Source organism: Sorghum bicolor, chromosome 10 (genome assembly GCF_000003195.3).
Source record: "Sorghum bicolor cultivar BTx623 chromosome 10, Sorghum_bicolor_NCBIv3, whole genome shotgun sequence".
Lineage (NCBI taxonomy): Eukaryota > Viridiplantae > Streptophyta > Magnoliopsida > Poales > Poaceae > Sorghum > Sorghum bicolor.
In genome coordinates, this window is record NC_012879.2 from 52,406,100 (window position 1) to 52,433,488 (window position 27,389).

At 43.5% G+C, this 27,389-nt stretch overlaps 4 protein-coding genes across 4 annotated transcripts; 1 reads left to right on the forward strand and 3 right to left on the reverse strand.

Annotated features, from left to right (window-relative positions):
* LOC8065064 (beta-glucuronosyltransferase GlcAT14A) lies at positions 5,086-9,370 on the forward strand. Its single transcript, XM_002437202.2, has 4 exons — positions 5,086-5,971; positions 6,573-6,648; positions 6,732-6,847; positions 8,363-9,370. The coding sequence occupies exons 1-4, from the start codon at positions 5,356-5,358 to the stop codon at positions 8,875-8,877; spliced, it is 1,323 nt and encodes a 440-aa protein (XP_002437247.1). The 5' UTR covers positions 5,086-5,355; the 3' UTR covers positions 8,878-9,370.
* On the reverse strand, positions 10,424-12,064 carry LOC8082258 (protein STRICTOSIDINE SYNTHASE-LIKE 10). The gene has a single exon (XM_002438595.2). The coding sequence runs from the start codon at positions 11,716-11,718 to the stop codon at positions 10,555-10,557; it is 1,164 nt and encodes a 387-aa protein (XP_002438640.2). The 5' UTR covers positions 11,719-12,064; the 3' UTR covers positions 10,424-10,554.
* LOC8065065 (NADP-dependent alkenal double bond reductase P2) lies at positions 12,111-13,925 on the reverse strand. Its single transcript, XM_002438596.2, has 4 exons — positions 13,391-13,925; positions 12,900-13,265; positions 12,706-12,788; positions 12,111-12,619 (listed from the first exon to the last, which is right to left on the reverse strand). Exons 1-4 carry the CDS (start codon positions 13,607-13,609, stop codon positions 12,247-12,249), a joined length of 1,041 nt encoding a protein of 346 aa, XP_002438641.1. The 5' UTR covers positions 13,610-13,925; the 3' UTR covers positions 12,111-12,246.
* LOC8065066 (heme oxygenase 1, chloroplastic) lies at positions 14,749-19,059 on the reverse strand. The gene is made up of 4 exons (XM_002438597.2): positions 18,405-19,059; positions 15,803-16,026; positions 15,098-15,205; positions 14,749-14,998 (listed from the first exon to the last, which is right to left on the reverse strand). Exons 1-4 carry the CDS (start codon positions 18,844-18,846, stop codon positions 14,906-14,908), a joined length of 867 nt encoding a protein of 288 aa, XP_002438642.1. The 5' UTR covers positions 18,847-19,059; the 3' UTR covers positions 14,749-14,905.

Genomic DNA, 27,389 nt, shown 5'->3' on the forward strand with positions numbered 1-27,389 from the left:
TCTCTTCGCGCCGTCCACTCCGTCGCGCGGGAAGTCTCGCGCGTTCTCCCGCGCGTTGTGTTGTGCCGCCGCCTCCTTCAGTTCGCGCTGGTGCGTTCGCTTCAAGGAAAAAAAAGTGGGAGACGGCGGTGCGTGTGGAGGGGTTTCTTCACGAGGCGGACGGCGGCGCGTGGTGAGACTTTGTGTCACGAAGAGGAGTCAGAGGCATATCGGGACTTTGTGTCGCGATATGTCGCGATGGAAGTTTCCCCTATATGGCGCGAAGAGGAGTCGGAGACGCGCGGGAGATCAGAAACCGCGCGGGAGGAGAGACCGATCGGCCTTTGCCAAGTCGTCTGAGGTTTGGCAAAAATGCCAAGTTTCCTCCCTCATTTGCCAACTTTGTCAAAATGCAAAACTCAAATGCAAAACCACTGGATATCTCATTTTGAGCTTTTTGGCAAATTAGTCAAATGCAAACCTCAATTGCAAAACCGTTGGAGATGCTCTAAGGCTAATGTGGGAGGTTACATGCACATTGATCGCACCTTCATTGACAGCCACTGGATTTCAGATCGATGGTCTTGCTCGGTAGTTTCCAAGGTTGCACGGTAACCTTGGTTTGCATACGATACGACGCCTACAAAGAAATACATATAAGCTAGGTTTTTTTATAATGAATAAGAGCAACTCTAAGAGAGTTTCTATATTATTACTTTTTCATAGGAATATCAAATTTGATGTAAAAATGCCCACAACTTTTAATTAGAGTATATCCAAGAGCCTTTGTAAAATTTACTGTCTAAATCATTATGTAGAAATTTATTTGAGTAAAAATTGCTTTCTATATCTTTGTAACCTCCATCCGAATTTATATATCTTGTGCGCATTCTAGAGGACCATCCTCACTCTCCATCTTTGGCTAAAAAAATCCAAAATAAATATATATATATATATATATATATATATATATTTGGAGATCCATTTAAATAGGCTATTAGAGAGTATTTTTAACCAAAATCTCCATTGCTAGAAAAAAATATAAAAAGCTCTTGGAGACTCGGAGTTGCTCTTAGATGTCAAGTTATAGCTCTTTACTATTCCAATTTTTTTCTAGCTCAAGGTAGAAAGTGGAATCGGTTCTCTAAACTGCGCACAAGCTACATAAAAGCTATTGCAGGGTGACAGAAAAAATATAAAGAATAATTTTTATTTACACGACTCTGCAAATGATAATTTAGAGATTTAGTTTAAGAAACACTCTTAGAGATGCTCTAAGCTAGGTTAAGTTGGCCAATGCATGTCTATGTTGTTGCAAAAAAAAAAGCATGTATGTATATGAGAATGGGCTCGTTGCTCACTAGGACGGTAAAAATTGTTTGTGCTAGCGGGCATTTAAAATCCGGTGAAAGAAATTAAAGCCTTGACCGGCACTGTTGCGTTGCCCTCTATATTGTGTTCGTTACATGTTCTTTTTTTGAGGGGATGTTTTTTTTTGTTTTGTTTTTAATCAATTATCGCACTGAAAGAACACTAGCGCGTACTCTAGCTAGAGAGTTGATGCAGCAGGCACCACGCACCACATGGCAAGCATTCTCAAAGGATTAGAGAATCCTGCATACGCTATTGCAAATGTCACAAGATTCTAGTAGGGACAATTTTGTAAAGGGCGGCTGGAGTAAAGTGGAGACCACCATTTGTCAAGGGCTGCGGCTGAGCTCCACTACATCCAAGCCTTTTGAGGCAAAAATACACAATTCGTCCGGTTGCTCTTGAGCACGATATTCAACTCCAGATGGCAGATGCTTATCAATATGGGTTCCACCAACTCAATCATGCGGGACACGGACACATATGAAAGCATCTCTACACATATTGATCTATTTCCCTTTAGATCCTTTTAGAATGCATGAATTTTATAGAAATTATTTACAATTTAGTTTATTTTCATAGCAAATAAGAAATTTCCCTCAATTTTAGATGCGGCTTCACAATAAAATTTACAAATATAAATTCAACTAAGAATACTGGTGTATGAGTTCTCTAGAAATTTCTAAGTAAGAAGCGTCAGGTTGCTATGATATGGAACAATTTTCTCGGGCATATAAACTCATATAGGTTAAGATGAGCCCAATGTATAACTAAACAACTGTCTATTTTTTCTTCTAAACAATGGTGATACCATCGGTGCAAACAAAACAAGCAGCCTTCTTAGCACTCTATACTCCAGTGTTGAGCACCCAAAGAATCACTGTCGGACACGTGATAGCACCCACTGTTTGGTGTAAAGTTGCCATAGAGGTGCCACTATTTTTTCCTATGGTTTCGTTGTATTACTATTAGGACATTATGAGAACATAAAAATCTTAGACGAACTGTATATAAATTTCATAGTACCTAATTTTAACCAAAAACACACACAAATATAATGAAATCAGAACCCTTACAATGGTTTATTGCTTTAGAGAGTGTTTTTAGATCCTTACATCTAATTCTTACATGTTAGATGGAAAAACTAGTTAATATCTTTAATTGGCTAAGTCTCGTTTGGACTTTTTATCCTCTATCTAAAAGTTAGCTGCATTAGTTATAGGAATTATTAGGAAGCCAATTAATATTTTTTGTTAGCTTGATGTTTTTTAATTATTAGTTAGCCAGAGTGTTTAGATCCACTTAATCTAATTTTAGAACTAACTATTAGTTGTTTAAATCCAAATATCCTCTAAGATTAATACGGTAGTTTTTCTTTGAGTGAAAATAGCTTTAGAATTATAGTTCCACAAGCGAAAGTTTAGGAATAAAAAACTCACTTTAAATAAGAGTTCCACAACAACATTTGTATAGGATAGCTGGTGAGGACGACATGCTATATATGACAAGTGAAAGTTTAGGAATAACAAACTTGATATTTTAGCAAACCAGATAGCAAACTTGGTGGGCTTTAATTTTTGCTTTAAAAATGTAAAAATAGCCTAAATAACATAGATAGCATATCTTTGGAGTTGCTCTAAGGCATGAAAGCATCAACGCGAAAATTATTGAGACGAATTCTATATTTAGCAAGTCAAATCATGTAGACATTCCACATAAAAAACCTTAATGGATGGTTTTCCAAATTTTTTTTCTGTCATATGTATTTTCTTAACTATTATCTACCTAGCTCTCACATCTCTTTATGTCTTTGTTCACATGTAGCAGAGTGAAGCTACTTTTTAGGCCTTGTTTAGTTCCTCAAAAATTTTGCAAAATTGTTCAGATTCCCCGTCACATCGAATCTTTAGACGTATGCATGAAGTATTAAATATAGATGAAAATAAAAACTAATTGCACAGTTTGGTCGAAATTGACGAGACGAATCTTTTGAGCTTAGTTAGTCCATAGTTAGACAATATTTATCAAATACAAACGAAAGTGATACTATTCCTATTTTGCAAAAAAAAATTTGGAAGTAAACAAGGCCTTATTGCCAGGGTCGGTAGAACAATAGATTCGTGAAAGTCAATGGTTGTAAAGGCAAGGCCCCCAACGTGTATTAGGCCTGACTTTGGCGCCACTTCTGGCAGGCTTGGCCCCTGCCGTATAGACATACGGAGTAGTTTCTTGTATAAGAAAATATTTTCTCCCCTATCTCTTTCACTTAATTTTAATGTGACGTCATTATTTTGCTTAGTCGATGCCCTAATTAATGACCATGCGAATTATCCTAGTTTATAGGTTAGGCCTTATTTAGTTCACTCTGAAACAAAAAAATTTTCAAGATTCCCTGGCACATTGAATCATGCGGAACATGCATTAAACATTAAATATAGACGAAAATAAAAACTAATCACACAGTTTGACCGTAAATCGCGAGACGAATCTTTTGACCCTAGTTAGTCTATGATTGGACAATATTTACCACAAACAAACGAAAGTGCTACAGTAGCGAAATCCAAAAAATTTTCACATCTAAACAAGGCCTTAGTATTGCTCTAAGAACTCGGCTACTAATGATGGTATATGAATGGAACTTTCCTGACTAAGTTTGATAAATATTATTTTAGTTAACCATAGAAAAATTTACAATACAACAATTTTTAGTTAACCATAGAAAAATTTACAATACAACAATTTTTAGTTTACCATAGAAAAATTTACAATACAATACTACCTTTGAGGAGGAGTATAAACGTATAATATGCCCATATTATCTCAAGACGTCGACGAAGATCCACATTTTTTATCAATGATGGAACTTTCCTAACTAAGTTTGATAAGACTTCATATTATTTCTTTTTTGTTAATGATGTTTGCACAGGCTTTGCAATAGCGCGGTAGGGCCTAGGGGTTACCTGTTTAAGGGGGCAAGTTTTATTTGCATTAATATATAGCTTGACCAAATCATGATTCATGGCCAAAGTGTGTTAGTATTTAGTTGGCCTAGGATTATTCTAATCCAACAACCTTATTCGGACTAACCAGCTTCATCAATTTCAGTTGGTCAGGAATCACTAAATATAAATGAAGGCCAAAATTAAGTATAAGGGTTAAAGCTTTTGGTTCTCCTTTCTTATCTTAGAGTAAAAAAGGAATCTAGACAAATTTCAATTTGAATTTGATCTCTTTTATGATCTCTCTCTCTCTCTCTCTATATGAAATAAACATACCTAACAAAAGTTAGCACAAATTAAACCTCGTCCGGCTTTACAATCAATTTTGGCGGGAGATGGACCTAATAATCAATTACTACATACTCCTAATCCTACGATTACTAGAAGGAACAATCCTACGATTAGTAGGAAGGAACATGAGTAAAGTGTATGTAGACACAACGCAGTTTACAAATCGATTCAGGATTTAGAATATAATAAACCATTCTGCTAGTGCTAGATGCCAAAAATTCCTAACCCAACACCTCACTCTACCGATCTTCTCCATCTCCACGGCAGGACGAGGCTTTCGGTCCGTCGCCCATCCCCATCTCCATCCCCATCCCCATCCGTGGCACGCAAGAGACGAGGCCACGACTGACTGTGGAGGCAGGCCCACCCGACGCGACCGGCAGGCAGCGGCGCACCAACGCAAAGGTTAACCCACCCGCCCACCGCACCGCACCCAGCAGCAGCGCCCACTCACGAGACCGTCCACCGCGACGCGCTCTCCTGCCCCTGCCCCTGCCTCTGCCCGTGCCCACCTCCCCTTCCCCTCCTCCCCCTCCACCTCCGCAGCGCCCGCGGTAACCTCACCACGCCACGCCACATCGCGTGCGAGCGAGCCCCAACCGTCGCCGGCCCTCCCACCCCCAATTAAGCCGCCCCCGCGGCGCGATCCGGTGTGTCCTCCACCGCTGCCCTGCCGCCGGAGGGAAGGGAGGTGGGGGAGCACAGGCCCGGGGGGATGCTAGAGGCGAAGCCGCCGTCGCCGGGCTCCGGCGCGGCCGGGGCGGCGGCGGCGCACATCCACAGTCACCGGCGGTGGGCGGCGCCGCTGCTGGCCTCGGTCCTGCTCTCGTCGCTCCTCATCTCCGCGTCGCTCTTCTTCTCCTCCTCCCGCGCGCTGCTCCTCTCCTTCTCGCCGCTCCCTTCCGCGGCCTCCGCCGAGCCTCTCTTCGTCGAGGCCAAGCTCCGCCAGCAGATGCGCGCCGAGGAGCGCCCCGCGAGGGGCGCCGTGCCCAGGATCGCCTACCTCATCTCCGGCTCCGCGGGGGACGGAGCCGCGCTGCGCCGGACGCTCAGGGCGCTCTACCACCCGGCCAACACGTACGTCGTGCACCTCGACCTCGAGGCCCCCGCCGCCGAGCGCGCCGAGCTCGCCGCGGCCGTCCGCGCGGACACCGTCTACGCAAGGTTCCGCAACGTCAAGGTCGTCACACGGGCCAACCTCGTCACCTACCGTGGCCCGACCATGGTGGCCAACACGCTGCACGCGGCTGCCATCCTGCTGCGCGAGGGCGGTGATTGGGACTGGTTCATCAACCTCTCCGCCTCCGACTATCCGCTCGTCACCCAGGACGGTAAGCGCAGATGCGATCTGCCTCTTTCGGCCCCCTCCCAATTTCGCGATTGGATCTATCCGTCGCGGGAAGACGCCACCTTTGATCCGAATTTTGGTGCTTCCAACAAAGGCGCCATCTTTGCGTGCCGATTTGGGCGAAATCAATTCCAAGTTTGGGTCACTCACTGGAGGATACAGTGTCTGGCTGGGGATTTCAAACATGGCCTACAGTGTGTCTGGCTGCAAGTATTTGCCAAACATGCGATTTTATACGCGGGCTTGGAGTTGCCAATTGGGGGAATGGGGTCAGATTAGTTTATGACATGTTTTTTTCCCAATTGGTCTGGGAATTTGGTAAGATTTGATTACTTTTGCCGCTTCTAGGTGGTATCAGGGGAAAGTCAATCTGGGGGCGTATTTCTTTCTTTAAATAGAGCCTCTCACTGAGTCGCCTCTCTCTCTCTCTCTCTCTCTCTCTCTCTTGATTGCAATCATGTTTTGTGTCTTCCGTTTCGATGTAGTACCGTTATTATGGATTCTTCCACTTAGTTCATGGTGCAAACATTTTTGTTGTGATCAACATGTCTCTTTGTTTGTCTGATTTGTCTATCTATTGGCAGATCTGTTGCATGTGCTCTCCGAGTTGCCCAGGCAGCTTAACTTCATTGAGCATACCAGTGACATCGGATGGAAGGAGTAAGTTTACAGTTTGTCTGAAAGTTCTGTTATCTGTTCCCACGAGTTCTGCTGTTGCTAAATATGTGTGTCTGTATCCATAGGTACCAGAGGGCGAAGCCAGTGATCATCGACCCTGGGCTATACAGCCTGCAGAAGTCTGACGTTTTCTGGATAACAGAGAAAAGGAGTGTACCAACTGCGTTCAAGCTATTCACTGGTAAATACATCATCATATATCATTCTTCACTGTATTTTCACATACTAATTACTGGCAATGTTGGTTGCTATTTACATGTCTTTTTTTTCTGGAATCATGTGCAACTAACAGCTTTTCTTCCCCACTGTTGTCAATGCTTGATACAAGAAAGCAAACACTTCATTTTTCTTTGCTGGCTGTGTTAAGACTAATTTTGGTTGACCATGAACCATGACGTCAGTTCTTCTCTCAGGAGATAGTGTTGCAAGTATTTGACCAATCTGCCTGTTGGGTTTTAATGCCAGTTTGAGAATTTGTAGACTGTTGTGATGGTCCAGCTATACTCTTGATTTAGAGTTATGGTCTTGAATTGCTAGTGTGTGCTTATTACCTAGTAATTTGTGGGCAATCAATATTCTTTTGTGTGGACTATCTCTGGACTACACCACTACCAGAATGGCTTGTTAGCAACTTAGCATCAGATGATTTACTAGAAACAAATCATCTAGCAAATCATAGTACACTTCCATTACCATATCTCCAAGCAGGATTTTTTTTTTTTTTTGCAGCTGACTAGCAGAGTAGCAGTTGAGATAGCACTAGATAGCTTCATTTTAGCTGTTCATGTACATATTGATTTGGTCTCAAATTTGTCGAAACACCAATTTTGCTTAAAGAAACCAAGAACACGGGCTATTATTAACAGTGAAGCCAATTAATCTTCTTGTTTTTCTTGGTATGATACCTTGAAAAGTTTTCTGAATCTGAATAAAGAAAATGGTTTTAACTTTGATCCAAATATGGCTCAATTGGTTGCTCAAATATGGACCACCCAGCAATCAATATCAGACCGTTTACATATTTGCCGATACAAGTTGTCTAAAAATATTCAATTTTTTTTCCTGCATTTTTCCTTTTTAGACATGTGTGGGACTTCAATACTCCAAGAGATGCTAAATATCATGATTTCTGGGTCATTGAAAATCACAATCTTTTAATGGTGAAGTAGGTATGGATCCTTAAAAAGTTATGGGAGAACAAAAGATACAGCAATAATTTAGTTTATTGCTGTGTATCAACATAACTTTACTGAGGGTAAGCATCACGCAGAAGGCACATCAGATTGGATGCTTTGAGATAGCACTTCCATTTACCACCCTGGCAAGCACCACCTTGTGAATGGTGAAAGTGTCATCCTAGCTTTTCTTGTTTTCTTCATCTAAAGTTGTTATTTCCATCCCCTCTGATTTCACAGTTTACTGAATAGAAAATAAACGACTTAACATTAAATATTTTACAGAGTGTTGGCATTAATTTATGCTTGGTCGCAGAAGCCATTAGTGTTGATCTGTGTGCTACTTTCTATTCATGGAAGTATCATGTTATAGTCTTTGACGCTATGCTTTAAGTGATATTTTCTGTTCCTTGGCAATTTAGTATATCAATTGACATTTTCTGCCCAATTTTGTTCACGCTATATATGTTTCCTCACTTTGCACCTGTGGAATATGAATGCTTGCATTGCACAATTTTCAGGCTCAGCATGGATGATGCTTACCCATCAGTTTATTGAATACTGCATATGGGGATGGGACAATCTCCCAAGGACAGTCTTGATGTATTACGCCAATTTTCTTTCTTCACCAGAAGGTTACTTCCACACAGTCATCTGCAATGTCCCCGAGTTCCGGAACACCACAGTCAACCATGATCTACATTTCATTTCTTGGGACAACCCACCAAAGCAACACCCTCATTATCTCACACTTGCTGACTATGATGGTATGGTTAACAGTAACGCACCCTTTGCAAGGAAGTTTGGAAGAGAAGATCCTGTGCTGGACAAGATTGACCAGGAACTATTGGGCCGCCAACCTGATGGATTTGTGCCTGGTGGATGGACAGATGTACTGAATACAACTGAGAAAGGGAAACCCTTCACTGTTGAGCGTGTGCAAGATCTCCGCCCAGGGCCTGGTGTGGACAGATTAAAGAAACTTGTCACAGGCTTGCTCACACAAGAAGGTTTTGATGACAAGCATTGCTTGTGAAACTCCCAGTAAGACAATTCTGGGGCAGTAGTTTACACGGTCAAATTTGAGGGCATTGAGCCATTTGCTAGGAATGCCTACTAGCTGAAGCAGCAGCACATAGCATCATGTACGCGTGGATGCAATGATAAGATAGGTGCTCTTATAGACAACCGCTTGAGTTGAGTTACCGTACAGCAGGAGACCACGGATGTAGCAGGCGGAGATTATACAGAACTAGTAGCTCACTAGGTTATGTTAGATGATTATATCAGCCCCCAACCATCAATAATGTTGGAATTTTTGACATCTCTGCGCTGCGGGTTGTGCAAGGTAGTCCATTCTTTGTTCGGAAGCCAATGGCACCTGGTGTACCAACTGGTAGCGTGTGAGACTTCGTTGTATTGACTAGTGGATATTTCTGGGCAAACTGATACATTTGATTGCACACATGTATTCATTTATTTCTCTTTCTCTTTGATGAGTATAGCAAAATGATCGTGCTGTTTTCTTACCTGCATCTGGTTACAGTTTCGGTTGAGAGAGTTAGAAATTCTGTTGCAATTTGAATATCTGTATTTACATTGCTGTTTGGAGTCTGGATTGAAGTGAGTTTTCTCTGTCGGTGAATCTGCACGTATTTTTCCAAGGTTACATTGTGGGCTAAGATGTGAACTTTATTGAGTCGCATCAATACCATTTCAGAAAGAACGTGTTTTCAGTTTATGAGCATAACTGGATATTTTACCACTCCAGCATTTTCTTCTCTATTTATACTCAACAGAATTACATTCATTTCACACTCCAGTAGATATATTTAATTACAATTTCTGGGGCACGGATTCACTGGCATGGTCAACAGTCTCCTGTCTCCTTGGGTTCTGTTTGCATATATATACAAAAGCTTCACAAGCTTGTTGCCAATATTTTGGCCGCCGAAACGAACGCCGATAGGACAATCTCCATCTCGTACAAGACAAATGAGCTGCCGCTCCGGCTGCATTTCAGAAGGCCTTGTTTAGATGTGAAATTTATTTGGATTTCGCTACTGTAGCATTTTCGTTTGTTTGTGACAAATATTATTCAATTATGGATTAACTAAGATCAAAAGATTCGTCTCGCGATTTACAGCTAAACTGTGTAATTAGTTTTTGTTTTTGTCTATATTTAATGCTTCATACAAGTGCCACAAGATTCGATGTGACGGAAAATCTTGAAAACTTTTTGGTTTTTGGAGTGAACTAAACAAGACCAGTTCACCCTGAAATTCAAAAACTTTTCAAGATTCTCCGTCATATCGAATCTTGCGGCACATGCATGGAGCACTAAATATAGACGAAAACAAAAATTAATTGCACAGTTTATCTGTAAATCACATGACAAATCTTTTAAGTCTAGTTACTCCATGATTAGACAATATTTATCAAATAAAAACAAAAGTGCTACAGTATCAAAAAAAAAAAAATCGGAACTAAACAATGCTTTCAAGTTGAACATCGTTGCGCGTGTGTGCAAGGCTGCAAGCATTGAAGCGAGCAGCATGAAGATCGGTGGGTTAATTCATGAACACGAGCATTATATTCATTCAACTTAAAATTTTTATAACAGAACCACCATGTTTACAAAAATATCAACACCAAAATTCCAATAAAAACCATGTCTAATGCATCCAGAATATTGAATAGTATCTCTAGCAATCTAAGGGCTAACAATGCCAACATACGACAACTCAACAGACCCCATATATATTTTGCCGCCTTTTCGTTCCACCAGCTCCGTGGGCCTGACGTTCTTGGGTCCCTTCATCTCCTGCAGCGTCTCGCCGTCGGCGCCAATCCTCACACCGACCAGGTGCGAGTTCACGCCGCCGAACGGCAACTCGTTCTTCTCCCGGTGGAGCGCCACCCAGTACCCTCCCTTCCCGTCGGGCCTCACGTTGTCCGGGTACCCCGGCAGGTCAGCGAGCGTCTCGGACGTTCCGGCCTTGGCGCCCCGGAGCCAGTACCTGAGCAGCTTGCAGGGCCCCGTGAGCGCGACGACGAGGTGGGTCCCGTCGGCGCTGACGGCGACGCCGTTCGGGTACGTCACGCCGGAAGCGAGCACCGCCACCTGTCCGGTCCCCGGGTCGTACCTCATGATTCGCCCCGTCGAGTCCCCCGTCGCCGTCACCATCTGGTGCTGCGACCGCCGGTACGTGCTGCTGCTGTCGGTGAAGTAGACCTCCCCCGTGCGCTGGTCCACGTCCACCCCGTTCGTGAAGCGCAGCGGCTCCCCGCCGGCCTCCGTCGCGAGCACCGTCGCCTCCCCGCCGCCGGGACCCACCTTCATCAGCCCCATGTACGCGTCGGCGACGTAGAGCGTGCCGGAGCGGCGGTGGAACCGCAGGCCCAGCGGCCGCCCGCACGAGCTCTCCGTGGCCACGGGCGGGATCTCCGACGGCGCCGCGCACCCGTTCTTGGCGTAGCTCGGGCTGTACGTGTACGTCGTCCAGCCGGAGCCGGAGCCGTTGCCGCTGCCGCCCCACCGGAGGACGCGGCCGTCCGCGACGCTGACGTAGGGCCCGGCGCCGCGCCCGTCGAACGCCACGCTCTCCGGGCCGACCAGAGAGTCGGGCAGCTCCAGCCGCTGGACTTTGCTCGCGTCGATGGCTTTCGCTACGGCGGCGGCGGCGGCAGATGGCAGCAGTAGCAGCAGCGACAGCGCGATCACCAACAGAGCCAGCACCACCGACGTTCGCCGTCCCATGGCTGCTGTCGCGTCGAGTGCGATCGCTGATGCTCTGGTTTGGTGGAGCAGGGCGTGCCCGTCGGCCTCGCCTTTTATGGGGGGCGGTTCCAGCAGGTCCGAACTCCGAATCGACATCAGAGGCGTCCAATTCCGAGTGTCCTTTCCTTTGCCAAAGACGAACAGAGGCACAAAGGAGCCAAAGTACCAGAAGGGAAGGAAGTGGACACCGAATCCGTTTCGGCAATGGGATTTGATGCATAAACGAGATTACGAGAGAATAGAGGACATCTAATCTAGGCCGAAACGGATTCTGTTGTAATAAGTCTAGCCTGACAGTGGCCGGGAAGGGAAGAACGGCGGCAACATCTAGGCCGGTCACACGGACTCGGTTTCCACCGCCAGCGACGGGTTCGCCCGAGCCCACCCGCTTGGTGCTCCCGCTGGTGGCAACGTCGCAGGCAGCCAGACTAGTAACTGGAATGCCGTTGCAGATTTATGTTCTTGCCAGTTACTTATTACGCTCATTCTTTTTTTTTTTAAGTTAACAAAGCCACTGCATTTCATTTCAGTTAAATTAACAAAGCCACTCCAATTTCTCGGGTGCTGAATCACCGCACCGGCATGACTGGAACTGGATGCGCCATGCATGGACGGTTCGTTTTTCTACGCCAGCTTAACGAGCTTCTTGCCAACATTCTGGCCGCGGAACAGGGCGGCGAACGCGGACGGGACGCTCTCGAGGCCGTCGGAGACGTCCTCGACCACCTGGACCTTCCCGTCGCGGATCCACTCGCCGATGACGGCGTTGAACTCGGCGAACCTGGGCAGGAAGTCCCAGGCGAAGAAGCCCCGGATGGTGATGCGCTTGTAGATCACGTCCAGCAGGTCCGGCACCGCGCGCCGCCCGCCGCCCGTGTACTCGGCGATGACGCCGCTGAGCGCCACCCGGCCGTAGGTGTTCATGTTGGCCAGCGCCGCCTCCAGCATCTCGCCGCCCACGTTCTCGAAGTAGACGTCGATGCCGTCGGGGAAGTACCTGAACAAAATGCATGCTCTGTGTCTGTCAGGTCAGCCTGCCTTGCAGTTGCAGAGCAGATTGGTTCAGGTGGACTGAGCACGGACCTCTTCAGCGCTGATTTCAGGTCAGGCTCCTCTTTGTAGTTGAAAGCATCGTCGAATCCCAGCTTGTCTCTGAGCAGATCAACCTGTGAAAAGAATTCATCGACAGCTTGTCTGGCTAAATCACTTGGCTGACACGTGTAGCTCATGGCAGCACAGAAGCACTGTGACGTGATGGAGATGGAGGGCATTGTTACCTTGGCTTGCGTCCCGGCGCACCCGACGACGTAGCAGCCGGCGATCTTGGCGAACTGGCCGACGAGGCTGCCGACGGAGCCCGACGCCGCCGACACGAACACCTTCTCGCCCTTCACCGGCTTGCCCACCTCGAAGAGGCCGCCGTACGCGGTCATGCCGCTGGTGCCCAGCACGCTGATGTGGTGGGACAGGGGGAAGCCCGCGTCGGCGTCGGCGGCGACGGCGACCTTGGACATGAGCACGGCCGGGGACGGCTTGAACAGCGTGTAGTCCTCCCACCCGAGGACGCCGGCCACCACGTCGCCCGCCGCGTACTCCTCGCACGCCGACGCCACCACCTCGCCGGCCGCGTACGCCGCGATCCTCTTCACGGCCGATCGGAGATTAGAATAGGGCGAAGAACAGAGAGTGAGGCCGAGAGGCGATCAGCGACGACTCGCCGTCGCGCGCCGCGGGTTGGCTAGTAGTGATGCTAGTGGCTGTGGCTTACCTGGCCGGGCAGGATGCCGTCGACGGCGCCGTGCGACGCGCTACTCCGCTTCATGCGGTTGAGCTGGTACGGGTCGATGGACAGGTACATGTTCCTGACGAGCACCTCGCCGGAGTCCGGCGCCCACCTCGCCGTCTCCTCCACCACCTCGAAATCGGCCTCCGTCGGGGCGCCCTCGATGTGGTGCCGGGTGGCGACGTACCTGTTCACCACCTCCATTGATGGCGGCAGCAGCAGCAGCAGCAGCAACGAACAATGGCAGAAGAGACCCACACCCAAGGCTGCCGCCGCTTGCCGGTGACTGGTCGGTAAGACCCAAGCCAAGAACAAGTATGTAACACGAGGAAGTTGGGAGGGACGACACGAGCTGAGCGTCCTAAAATACACGGACGACACCCGTTGCCGTTGGATCCTACGAGAGCCACACAAGAAGACGACGACGGCGAAGTTAGATACCGAGGGACGGCTTCCGGCGGAGATGCTGCTCTCCTCAGTTTTGTCATCACGTCGTATCTGATAAAGTACCTCATTTGGTATGTACGTACGTACTCACATTCGGGACGATAGCAATTGGTATGTATATACCTACTAACGACCATCGGGACGATAGCAAGGAGCCAAACTAACGTGATATATCTGGAGGCCACCTTACCATCGAATAAGGACATGTTTAGATCTATTAGCATAAAAATTAGCTAATTTCCAGCAAGAGTGTTTGGATCTACGTGCTAATAGGCGGTTGGATAGTGGTTTAGTGCATATGAACTTTTTTTTTGATACTTAGTGCATATGAACTTTAAACATCTATTAGCAACTTCGAACCTGCTAATGTAACTGATAGTTGGCAGCCCTCTAGCCGCCGGTATAGGTATGTTTGGATCCACTAGTACTAATTTTTAATACTAATGGATCCAAACAAACCCCAAGAAGATAATGTAGATCTGTTAGTATTAATTTTAGTTGTTGCTAATTTTTAATGTTAATGGATCTAAACAAACCTAAGAAGACAATACGCAAGTCTAATAAAATGGATGTCATTTGGTACACGCTCTGAAACCGATACATCTATACACCACATCCCACCAGCCTGGTCAAGGCGGATGCAGAACCAAACAGGCTCTACGGCTAGGCATGTTGATCGGCAGAGCTCTTGCCTTTGGCGGTACTGGAACGGCCGATTCTATTGACCATCCACAGTATCGCATCGCAGCGTCAGCCGTACGTAGTGGCAGTGTCATCCACAGTATCCATAGCCATGGTGCCGTGCCATCCGATTCCATCACAGAAAACAGATATACTAGTAATACTACCTTCACAGTTGCAGCGCTCAGCATTCACCCACCACCAGCAATGCAGTATGACACAGGCAATGGGAGATTTATATAACACTTGGCAACTTGATTGCAGGTAAATCGTACCTGGGGGAGGAGCTCCCCCTCACCAGTAATAAAGTTTTAACAGTCGAAGGATTATGTATTTACAGCGTTTGAGACAGGATCAGGGAACAATGTCAGATCAGGTGAATATATGGCGGAGGAGGCCTCCTGAGTAGGCGAACGACTTCTCCGTCTCCTCCAGGCAGTGGTCCTTCTCCTCCCGAGACCAGCTCTGCGGAACCAGTACATGGCACAGAATTTGCCATTTAGTTAAAAAGCGTTGGTCCTTGCGTGGGGAGAAAAGATGCAGTGTTTAGTTCCAGGGACTTACTGAAGCGACTTCGTTAAGCTTGTTGCGGACGTTCTGCAGCAGCTGGGAGAGATTGCCCTCCCACTTGTAGAACTCCAGCTCTTTCTTGTTCAGAATCTTCTCAGAAACCTAAGATACCAGGATCACATGATATGATACTCTGTTAAATGATACAAGGTAATGAAGGAACATGTAGTTTCAGACTTCTAAACTACCCACATCAGCAATGGACAAAACACGGAATCATGTACCTAATCGGAATTGCACTGTAGTATTGAAAAAGAAAAAAAGCACAACGAATCATATTCAATAGAAAATGCATAAGCATGCTTGGCGATTTGATCACATCAGACATGTTAACATCCTGAATGTCAATGGCGTGTAAATAATGTATGCCAAAATGATGTTCTACTACCATGATGTCATATTACTCAGGCCTTGTTTAGATCCAATTTTTTTTATTTGACACTGTAGCATTTTCGTTTTTATTTGACAAATATTGTCCAATCATGGAGTAACTAGGCTTAAAAGATTCGTCTTGTGATTTACATACAAACTGTGCAATTAGTTTTTTTTCATCTATATTTAATGCTCTATATATGTGCCACAAGATTCGATGTGACCGGAAATCTTGAACAGTTTTTGGTTTTTGGGGTGAGCTAATAAACAAGGCCTCAGTAGAGAGAGAGGGGGGGGGGGGTGGTGGTGGTTAGGGGGGAGGTTCACCTTTTTGCCAATCATTCGGCCTCCAGCAGTATGAGCAAAGTACACGTTATAGAAATGGCAGATAAATGCCTGGGGATCCTTCTCAGACAGCTCTTCCAGTAGAGAAGCATATGTAGTGCCAGGGGGCGATGGTTCTGGAATTGTGTGGCCCTGTTGCCTGAACCATTCCAGATCCTTTTTGAGTGCCTCTGATCTCTCCAGCCCAGTGTTCCGGAACTCTGCATCTGAAACACACACCACTAGAATGTCAACAAGCAGCATCTTTGCAAAGGTTGACGAAGCAATTGCCCATTAACTACTACTCTGGAATTGTGTGACTTTTCTATATAGATTGCTTTGCTTTTACTATATATCCAAGACATAGTGTATATCTAAGTGCATAGCAAGAGCTACATACCTAGAAATCTAGAAAAGTCAAAACGTCTTATAATATAGAATGGAGGGAGTATGAGATTCCAAGTCAATTGACGAGTCAACAGAGTAATGCAAAACAGTTAAAGGTTCATATCATTTGATTGCACCCTTTCATGTGCTTCTTCAGTAAACATTGTTGTTTTCTAACAAAGCACACAAATCAATAAAAAGAAATTGCTGTGTCTAGCAAGCCAATCTATAATAAAGAGCTAGCACAAGAACACATGCAAACACAACAGCATATGGTAATATGTGTATGTGTACCAAACTACCAATAGGAAAAAAGAAACATCAGTCATTCTAGTTTCTAGATCTAACAAGAGGAAGGGTGCTGGGGCAGTGAGAAATTGGAATAGAATACTTGTATGACACTACCATTATCTCTTATGCTTTACTTCCAGATAAACCATCTTAAGAGGGGAAATGCAGCTATAATTTTGCCTACATGAGTGTTTAATCACGTTAATCCTTTAAATTAGCTCATATTGGAGGGCATGGTGCAACAGTATGCAACCATATCACAAACTGAACTCCAAAACAATAATATAAGAAAACAATCTTGTTTTACATGCCCCCCCCCCATTTTTTTAATACCCTTTTAACACAAAATATTTCATATTCAAGTGGTGATTAGAACTTCCTATATCATAACAAAGTAAGAAGGCCTTTAAACTAATGCCTAATAGTTGCGGTTGTGATGTTAATACAACAGAGAGGAGGTAGCTATTTAGATATAAATATTACACCAATACAGAAAACCATCAAACAGGAATAAAGGATAGATTAGACTATTATTCTTTTGAGCAAGTTGATCCATCATCCATACATTGACCAAATTAGATGACCCAGGAAAGAGGAACAAGTTCAGCAATAAATAACAATGTCACAAAGATAGAGATTTTTATGTACAGTTTACATATACAAAATAGCACAAATGAAGTAGCACTCACCATACCAATATAAGTCCATTAGATTTGTCCTAGTTAATCTTCTTCAACTTTGTCCAGCAATATTTTCAAATCTTATATACATTGACAACACAAGATTGCTATTATAACATTCATTTTGAGAAACACTTTCATAATATATTAATCTTGCATAGTCAATATATTTACAATTTAAGATACTAATGGTCAAAGTTAAACAAGTTTGACTTAAGACAAACCTAGATGGACTTATTTGTGCTTGGAGGAAATAATTTCTAACTTCTAAGCTCTCTATACTTTCTAACTTCTAATTAAAGCTCTCTATACTTATTAAACAGGCGTTGATCTAAGGCCAGTCTCAGTGGCCCGTTTCAATGCACTGTTTCCAAAACAAATCCGCTGACAGGGCATCAATGAAACGAATAATGAAACAACCTCCACAATGCATAAGTTTCACCTTGACGTTTCCTAGGCTGGGCAAAGCATTTAATTACTGCAAGATGGTGAAACGATTTAGCCTTCAGTGGGGATTTCATCCCGTTTCACCGTGTGGGAAACAACGCCCGCGGGGGTTTCACCATGGTAAAACTACTTCCTTCTCTCTCCTCTTCGTTTCATGCAAAAAGTACAATTTTACTGACATAACGCTCTAATAAATGTGCATGACATCCTGATGAAACCCCCACTGACACTGGCCTAATACAAAGCAACTCAATCTTCAGAAAAGGGACAAAAAACAATTCATTATTAGTTGAGTTAAAGCATAACTAACTTCTTCCTTGCAAGAATATGCAACCATCCATGTGCTTAAAAGTCATTCTCTACGTATTACGTGGAGCGTTGGACCAAACTCTTTTGACAACACTCAAATTCATAGCCGAAAAGAGAAATAAACCACCCAAAACAGTACAGGTCCATCCCTTCGTGAAGCTACCCAGCCACTGCTACCCAAAACAGTAGAGGCCCATCCCTTCAGTTTAATAAAATAAATTTTCATTATAGCGAAATTATTCTAGAAATTTGACCATCATTATTTTTTTACTTGCCATGCATAGAAAATCGATTTCCTATTAATCCATAGGTTATGTATTTTTTTTCTTACAAAAAAAAAACAAAGGTGGAGAAGGCGTATTTTTTTTCTGGCCACGAACCAATCAAATTTCACCGATTCAATAGAGGCACACGAAGCACAACAGGCGCCATCCACATACCAGCATCGCATCAAGACAAACAGGGAAGGGAAAGTAAAGCGGATCACTCACACCACGGGACGGCGGCGCGTTCGACGATGTCTTCGAGCGTCTGGAAGACGAGCTTGCTGTCGACAAGGAATCGGAGGTAGCCCTCGACAGAGGGCTCCCACTTGGCGACGGGGGGCGCCTCGGGCTCCTTCTCCCCCTCGCGGGCCTGGTCCTTAGTGTGGAGCTTCATGGCGACCGCCCGCATCTCCTCCACGAACGGCTTGCTCCCTTCCTCGCCGCTCGCCGCGGGCGCCATCTCCGTCGCTGCCGCCGCCGCGACCAGCCTCCTCTGCGCCGTCACCGCCGCCGCGGGCGCGAGCGCGACAGACACCACCCGGGTCACGGGCCGGGCCGAGACAGATACGGACAGGCTGCTCCACCTCCCAGAGGAGACTCTAGCGGTAGCGGGCGCGAGCAGGGAGAGGGCGTTGTGCGCGGAGAGCGATGCCGGTGGGGGCGCCATGGCCGCGGTGCCTTATAGCGAGCGCTGTGCGCTGATGATGCTAGGGTACCGTGCTGGGGACGCGAAGGCGCCGCTGACGAACGACAGCGACCGAGGGACGGGGACTGTGGCGGTGGAGTGCGGTGTTGGTGTGGCGGCAGCGAGGGGAGCGCGAGGAGCAGAGGAGACGGGGGGGAGTGGGAATAGAATAACCGGGAGGAACGGATTGGAACGGCAGGCTGGGGAAGACGATGGGCGGAAAGGGGAGACGACGGTTACATTGACATGTGGGGCCCGAAGTTGTGGTGGGTTCTGATGTCAGTGGGTACCCGAGTGGATGAGAGAGGTAGTAGTAGCAAAGCTTTACAGGTGTTGCTGTGGTACTGGTCACTGACTGTGGGCCCCATAGCCCATGGGGAGCCAATGGGTCTTCGGCTGGCTCTTCGCGACTTCACGTGACGGCAACCTGGGCGACCGTCTCGGCCATATCCTCGTGTTTTTAGCAGTATTTTATTATTTTCATTGGGCCCTTGCCCCATGGCAGAAATAAAATAAAGCCAGGCCTTGTTTAGTTCCAAAATATTTTATAAAATGTGAATAGCACCAATTTCGTTTGTATTTGACAAATATTGTCCAATCATAAACTAAATAGGCTCAAAAGATTCGTCTCGTCAATTTCGACCAAACTGTGTAATTAGTTTTTATTTTTATCTATATTTAATACTTCGTGCATACGTTTAAAGATTCGATGTGACGGGGAATCTGAAAAATTTTGTAAAATTTTTTGGAAACTAAACAAGGCCCAGTATAAATCGACCTTGTTCCCTTGATAATCTACCCCGTACATTTTTCTGTTCTCAACTATATTTATCAAAGATTGAAAAAAAAAACTATAGTTATCAAAGATTATTACCCTTGTTTGTAGAACAAAAGGCTGAACACAAGAGATCAAACTGGGGAGGTGGGGTTATTGTTTGTCATGAGCTTTCTATCAAAAGTTGCTTAAGCTCAATCGCATTTAACCTGAACCGAATCAGTGAGGTTATTGGTTCTCCGTTTTCTAGTTCCAATCATTGAACCGGTTTGTTTTTTTATTGAACCAGGAGATATTTTTTCCATTTATATCTGAGTAGAAAGTCCCCCGTCCCTATCCCAGGCTCCGTTTGGTTGGCCCGAACAGTCCTGACACTATAGAAATTTGTGAAGAAATCAAAAGGAGCCTAAAAAAATAGAGCATAAATAGAGCTTTGTCGCGTCCGTATTTATCAGCCAAATCTAACAACCATTTAGCAGTATTTTTTTCTCAGCCAAACGAGACATATACAAATAAGTGCATAATAGAGCTTTGTTTTCAGTCCATAGGAATTTGGAAAAGTTGTACTATAACGGGCAGAGGATTTCGGTGCCGTCACGGAGTGAGCTTGAAAATCGTCACTAGCAAAATTTACCCCCCCCCCCCCCCCCCCCACCAAAAAAAAACAGCAACCCCGTGAGTCCATCAGAGCAGGCCGGCAGCCGGCGTACACGTAACAGCCCTGGGATTCACTCGTTGGTCTAATGCTAGCTGCTTAATTGCGAGGGAGACATATATACAACTCGATTATCTCAAAGTTTCGTCAAATCCGGACGAAATATATGTCAGTTTTTATTCACGTATGGAGTACCTGCTTGCAGTTTTGATCACCCATAGCTTGTTAAATTATAAACAAAGCAAGGCTGGCAGTGGAATCAAGGCACCGGCCACCGGGAAAGCCGTAAATAAATTTTGATACGTATGCAGTATACTAACATTTCGAAATTTTCTTTTACGGTAGGCGTGCGTGCTGATATGTGGCGTTACGTTTGCGGTGTGTTCTAGGGTTGCATAGTTGCTTCCATCATTGCGTGCAATTTTAGAAATTGTCGGTGGATGACGGCGACACGCGGAAACTATGGATAAGGGTGGGTCGGGTGAACGTAACTGTTTGGCCCAACTTAGTGATGGGACATAAAAATGGGTGTAGGTACCACGTAGAATTATGCTGAATAGGAGAGAAGAATAGGAGGCAGATATAAGTTAAATCAAGGTATTATGATGGATCTGGTTCAATACTGTAGGTATCTGGACTTGCGGTCCCAACACTAACTAGTGAATTTGTATCTACGTGTGAGAAAGAGTTTTGTATTATCCTGCACCTGAAGTGTCCGTAGTAGTGGTTACAACCGGAATACGAGAGAGGAAATGAATCCCAGATCTCGACTCTATGTATGAGAGAGGTGTGCTTGTTGTCTGTTTGCGTTGGTGTGTGTTGCACTGTCTTAGCGTGTCCTTGGAATGGGACCCTGCCCCCCCTTTTATAGCCCACAAGGGGAGGCCGGAGTTACATGTGTACGTGTTCTAATATTTTGGTCTTGATCCGAAGGGATGAATCATGGCATCGTGCGGTGAAGGTGTGGCTCTCCATTTCTTGTGCTGTAGCCGGTCACGATCGTCGTATGGGTGCGTTTGTCCCTACAGCGTTCGTGTCGTGCCATACCGATGCCATGGACATGATGTTCGTACCTGTAGTAGCCATACCGACCCTGTTCATCATTCTGTGTTGACTCCCGAGGCCTTTTTTCCGTGTCCATGTTGGGGGGTTCTGACGGGTGCGTGACTATAAGAGCCGGAAATGACTTGTGGCATCATCTCTGGGTTCAGCCGTACACATAGTGACGGGGGCAGATGCCACAGTGACGAAAGTGGATAGCACAATACCCATCATGCCCTGCTCTGCGTGGAGTGAGCGTGGGCGTGGGGATATGACATGTGTCCCATCTGTCATATCATGGCCCTAATGTAGGTGACGTCACGGAGAAGCCTCGAGCGCCTCCAATGAGAAGAAGGCGCCTAAGCTCGAGGCTCGAGCGAGGCGAAAGCTTGCCAACTATCTTCCTAAGGCTCCGGGGTTGGGTCGGGCGAGTCGGAGATGGTCTGGTCTCGTCCAAGGCCTGGCTGGGTCTCGGACGAGACAGAACTAGGGGCCAAGTCATCTGCCTTGCTGAGGCTCGACGATCAGGCCTCGGATAAAGTGATGGTGACTGTTTGGCCTTTATAATTTATTATGATTTGGTTCCAAAAAAGGGAATATGATATTCCAAGCTCTTTGCTTTGGATACCCTGAATTATGGTAGCCGGCAAATAGCCTTAGAGGAGATAATATGAAGGAGTGACCAAGTTCGGGCCATGGATATTGGTTTGGAAGAACTCATTTTGACAAGAGGATGCTATATCTGGTGATGGGAGCATAGACAATATGTTCATATGGAGAAATTATTCAGAGATCACATAGGTCAGCTCTATCCATTGTTATCCTAACTAGAAACTATAAAATGGCGATGAAGAAGGAAGCAACTGTGCAAAAGGAGTGGCAAAAACCTCGAGAAGGAATGATCATGGTTAATGTGGATGCATTGTTTTATGATGATGAGAGGTGTGGAAGCATATGAGTTGTAATTCGAGATCACTCAGGAGTGTTTGCAGCAGCGCATAGCTTTGTTCCCCATGTAATTGATGCGTTTATGGCTGAAACATATGCATTGAAGGAAGGTCTTTTGCTGGCACAACATATTGGAGGTAATAGGCTTATCATTCATTCAGAGTGTATGGAGTTGGTAGAAACGATGAAGGACAGAGGTTTTTCAGCAAACTCGGCAGCTGCTATCTATGATGAATGGATTATTATATGGAGCGGATGCTAATTGTGTAGGGCATGAGTTGGCAAGGCGAGCTAGGCAAACTAACAAAGATTGTATTTGGGACGATGAATCCCCTAGTTTCATTAATAAATTTATAGTAACTATCTTCAATTAATAAAGCTCGCGTATGCTTTGTAAAAAAAAGTATTATGATGGATGCTTCAGAGTATCTCTAAGAGTTTTTTTTATAAAATTTATTTGCTCTATATAAAGTATTATTTAAAGATTTATGGAGTAAAAAAATGATTTCTATATATTTGTATTCTTCAACTTCTTTTCAATATACGGTGTATGCTCTAGAGAGCCCATCCTTAATAACTAGTGAAAAATCTATAATAGAGAACATCTATATTTAAAGATTATATTAAAGAGACTATTGGAGGGTAATATTGACTAAAATCACTATTTCTATAAATTAGAAGGGATATTATAGGGTTGGAGGGTAATATTTACCAAACTTTCCATTCCTATAGCTTAGAGATTTGTTAAAAAAAAAAAGAAAGGATGTTATAGAGAGTATCTCAAAGTTGCTCTTAAAGGGTTGTTTGTCGCCTGGAGCTTAAGTTTTATGAAAAGCAGAATCCTTAAAACCGTTTTAAGTCTGCCCTTCAACAACTTTCCTATATCACGCATTCTAGAGAACCATTCTTGCTCTCTATCTTTAGCTGTGAAAAATCCATAATAGAGTACGTCTATATCTAAAGAACCAATTAAAGAGGCTATTGGAGTGGGGGTTTTTCGCCTAAATCTGTATTTCTATAGAGAGTATTTTGAATTTGGTCTGTATTTAGATCTTAAGTTTTGTGGAAAGCAGAATCCTTAAAACCCATTTTTAGTCTACTATCCAGGAAGCCCGCTTTGCTTGACTACTCATGCTCGCTCTCAGCCTTGTTTTGATGACATCTGCACGTTGTGGGAAATTAAAACAGAAGAACTGAAGAACATTATATTTTTGTGATCTGATCATATTATAGGAGAGAATTCAGACCTATAAAGATAAGGCTGCCTATATCCCAATCGAGAGAGCATAACTTATCCTATACTATGTTCCCATTTAAAATACACGAAAACAGCCATGAAAACAGCAAAGGCATATAAAGGGCTAAAAAACAAAAAAGATGGTTTGAACTACTTTCCTACTACCTTGCCTAGAGTCCCTAGCCCCAGAACGTCATTGCCTATCAACATGGGATGACAATCCATCGAGCGAGTCATGTGCCTGCGGAGTATGTAGAAATCTATGTGACCATTTTGTTATAGTAATCTTGCAAACATAGTTAGAATGACCCTTGATCACTTGTATGATCACGAACCAAACCTTGTAATGCTTCTTTAAGTGTTTCTTCTTGGCAAGTTCACTAAGTTCTTGCACTCATAAACAAGCACAACAAAATAGATTGAAGTGGAACTTGAATTACGTAATAAAATGCATTAGTGAGGCAATTTAGATCAAATCAGAGACATGAAGATTTGTTTCCAGTAGTTCAGACTCACCAGTCACCACACACCCTATGTCCTGCTGCGAAAGTCCTAAGGGAAAGCTTCACTTTCAAAAGGAAGCAACACCAAAGCGCTAAAGACTTATGATCGATCACTGGTGCTCTCACAAGTTAACTCAAAAAGTCAAATCTTTGACGCCATCCAAAGGAAGCAACACAATTCCCACAAACGAAGGAGGGGCCTCCAAAGTGGGGAGTGTAATATCCTAAAAATAAAATTTCTAATTATAATCAAATGTTTTATTTTATTTAATTTCCAATAATGTATACATAGGCAAAATAACACATTTTATGAAATTACTAAAACCAAATGTAAGGACTAGAATTTTTTCTGATGTGGTGCGTTGGGATTTGTTTGATTGTTAGGCTAAGATTGTGTCGGTTAAATTCAAACTTCTATAACTTTATTAATCAATTTTCAAAAACTAAGGGAAAAAAGCTTTTATCTTTTTCCCTTCTATCTTTTTCCTATAATACGACGGCCAAATCAGCCCAGCAACCCTTTTTACCCCCTCGGTCAGGCCTGCTTTCGCTAGGCCCAACGAAAACCAGAAGTCCTCCGTGGACATTTCAATTTTTACGTTGTTTTTTGATTTTTTTTCCCGATTAGAGAAGGACCTACCGATCTCTGAAAAGATGGCTCAAAATGTTTTATGACATGTGTCTATGATATGATCTTCAGTCACTATGAAAATTTTGAACTTGTTTTAAAATACTTTTAAGTTTAATTTAAAATTAAATCCAATTTTATGCCTACAATTTATTAAGAAACTTTAGATTTGACTTGCATAAAAAATATATATGAGAAAATAGTACTTGTTTATAGAAACATAAATTAAATGATTTTTTCTAGATTCTTAATACTTCCATAGTGCCAAAATAATTGATGTATTAGGTATGTCCTACGTTAAATTGTTTCAAGTTTAACCAATATTTTTTTCAAAAAAACTAATGTTTTTGACACCAAATAAGTATTATTATTTTTTTATAAATTTTTTTTATATTCTACATAGTATCTTGAACATTAATGTTATTTACTATAAATTTGGTTGAACTTAAAATTGTTTGACTTAAGATATCATTTACCCCGTGATACCAAATCTTATCCCTACTCACACAACCATGTACGATCCAGTTTCGATATGAATACTGGATTGATATGAAGTCCTCGAGCTCACGTGTTCACATCCGATTAATAAGGTTCTGCTTAAAATATTGTACCCGCAGGGACGAAGCCAGAAAAAAATTTAGGGGGGGCTGAACAAATGTCTTACAGCGACTTAGCTCTACTAAAAACACTCACAATAGATAAATATATAAAAAAATTGAAAGTCTTATATTTGAAACTTCAATTAACGATGAAATTTGCAAAATGTAACATAAAAAAATAAAGGATGTAGGTCACTCATACCAAAAGGTCCAATTATGATTTACGAAGCTAACAAATGACGCCTGATATTGGCACGCATTATTCATCCGAAGTAGCAATCTACAGAAATAGACAAAATTGAGTATTCAAACATATATGGGCCTCCAAATTATGAATTTAGAAGATAATAGATCATACCACTAATTTTTTAGGCAATAACATACGACGCTTTTTCATCTCTTGAAACCTCTTTTTGATCTTTTCATTACCAATCTTTCTAAATATCTCCCTCTCATTATAGCATATCATCAAGTCATTGAGCCATTCATCACCCATTTTATTACGTAAATCTGTCTTTATAATGGACATGGCTGAAAATATCCTCTCAACTGAAGCCGTTGCCACCGGTAGTATCAAGGTTAGCTCAATCAGACGATAAACCAATTTATATGATGTGTGCATCCTAGTCTTCACCATAATTTCAGCAACTTTTCCAAGTTCAGTGCATCCAAGAAATTCTGGAGTTCTTCTAGCACGGTTCACAAATTGTCTAAGTTCATTTGGCAAAACAGTAAGGTCACCAATATCAAAATCCTCAGCATAAATTTCAGCAAGCCTCACAAGTTTGTCCACATCAAAATTAGAGAAGGAGTTCCTTGGGTTAAAAGCAGCCATACATACCAATAACTCTGAACTAATTTCACTAAACCGATGATTCAACTCAGTCAAGATGGCATCAATGGCGACAAGAAAAATCTCAACATGATAGTAATGCATGTTTGTTACCTTTTGCTTTCTTCGTCTAGATGTCCCTCTAACATTTATTTCCTTATCCATATCTGGCACTTCGATCTCATTCTTCTCACAAAATGTTTTCACTTTTTTGAGTAATGGCTCCCATCCATTTTCCCTCATATACTGCAAGCCTTCTTTCACATCTGTGATCAAATGCATTGCTTCAACTATGTCTTGATCCTTCCTTTGCAAAGCATGTGACAAAATATCTGTCATGCTCAACAATTCTATCATCAAATGCAGGATGAACACAAAATCAAAGCTCTCCATTTTTCCAATTAAACCTAAAGCTCCACCGTTATTTGTTGGTTTAACGGAATCTTTCTTCACTATCTCAAGAACATCTATGACAGCCTCCCACATCACCAAAATGCGAAGCAAAGTTTTAAGATGTGAACCCCATCTAGTATCTCCAGGCCTAGCTAGGCTACTTTCTTGATTTAAACCTCTTCCAGTCATAATCTCACCATTCTCAATCTTTTCTAGCAAAACATCATGATGCTTTGCAAGCAAGGCATCTTTTCTCATACAAGATGCACCCACATTGTTGATTATTAAAGGAATATAGTTAAAAAAATCTGCAATGTCTGCACTAGAAGTCGAAACAGTAACAACCACTAGTTGCAATTGATGGGCAAAACAATGCACATAGAAAGCATGAGGATTTTCATCACGGATCAATTTCTGCACCCCATTAAATTCACCTCTCATATTAGAAGCTCCATCATACCCTTGCCCACGAAGCATAGAGATAGACAAATTGTGACTTGAGAGCATACCGACTAAAGCTTCTTTCAATGCAATAGCAGTACAACTCTGAACATGTTGAAGTCCAAGAAATCTCTCCAGCACTTTTCCTTCATCATTAACAAACCTACACACCACATTTGTTCATGTGTTAGTATAATTGTACAAATAATCTATGCACAAAATTGCAATTGTAGAGAAATAACCTTAGAATCACTGCCATTTGCTCTTTTATTGATACATCTTGAGACTCATCAATAAGCACCGAGAATTTTCTGCCTCGAATCTCATCCATAATGACAGTTGTGACTTCCTCTGCACAAGATTTTGCAAGGTCCTTTTGTATATCAGGAGATAACATTTGGCAATTTTTAGAACCTTTGTCATATGCATCCTTCACTATATCAACCTTATCTTTATACCAATCAACCATCTCT

Bases quoted from the DNA above. Each gene is read 5' to 3' on its own strand.
- LOC8065064 (XM_002437202.2), top strand. From the start codon at position 5,356: ATGCTAGAGGCGAAGCCGCCGTCGCCGGGCTCCGGCGCGGCCGGGGCG. The intron at 5,972-6,572 runs GTAAGCGCAGAT...ATCTATTGGCAG, and splicing joins TCCGCTCGTCACCCAGGACG to ATCTGTTGCATGTGCTCTCC. The intron at 6,649-6,731 runs GTAAGTTTACAG...CTGTATCCATAG, and splicing joins AGTGACATCGGATGGAAGGA to GTACCAGAGGGCGAAGCCAG.
- LOC8082258 (XM_002438595.2), bottom strand. From the start codon at position 11,718: ATGTCGATTCGGAGTTCGGACCTGCTGGAACCGCCCCCCATAAAAGGC.
- LOC8065066 (XM_002438597.2), bottom strand. From the start codon at position 18,846: ATGGCGCCCCCACCGGCATCGCTCTCCGCGCACAACGCCCTCTCCCTG. The intron at 16,027-18,404 runs GTGAGTGATCCG...TGTGTGTTTCAG, and splicing joins ACGCGCCGCCGTCCCGTGGT to ATGCAGAGTTCCGGAACACT. The intron at 15,206-15,802 runs GTGAACCTCCCC...CTGGTATCTTAG, and splicing joins GCCGAATGATTGGCAAAAAG to GTTTCTGAGAAGATTCTGAA.
- LOC8065065 (XM_002438596.2), bottom strand. From the start codon at position 13,609: ATGGAGGTGGTGAACAGGTACGTCGCCACCCGGCACCACATCGAGGGC. The intron at 13,266-13,390 runs GTAAGCCACAGC...TCGGCCGTGAAG, and splicing joins ACGGCATCCTGCCCGGCCAG to AGGATCGCGGCGTACGCGGC. The intron at 12,620-12,705 runs GTCCGTGCTCAG...CATTTTGTTCAG, and splicing joins CTGAAATCAGCGCTGAAGAG to GTACTTCCCCGACGGCATCG.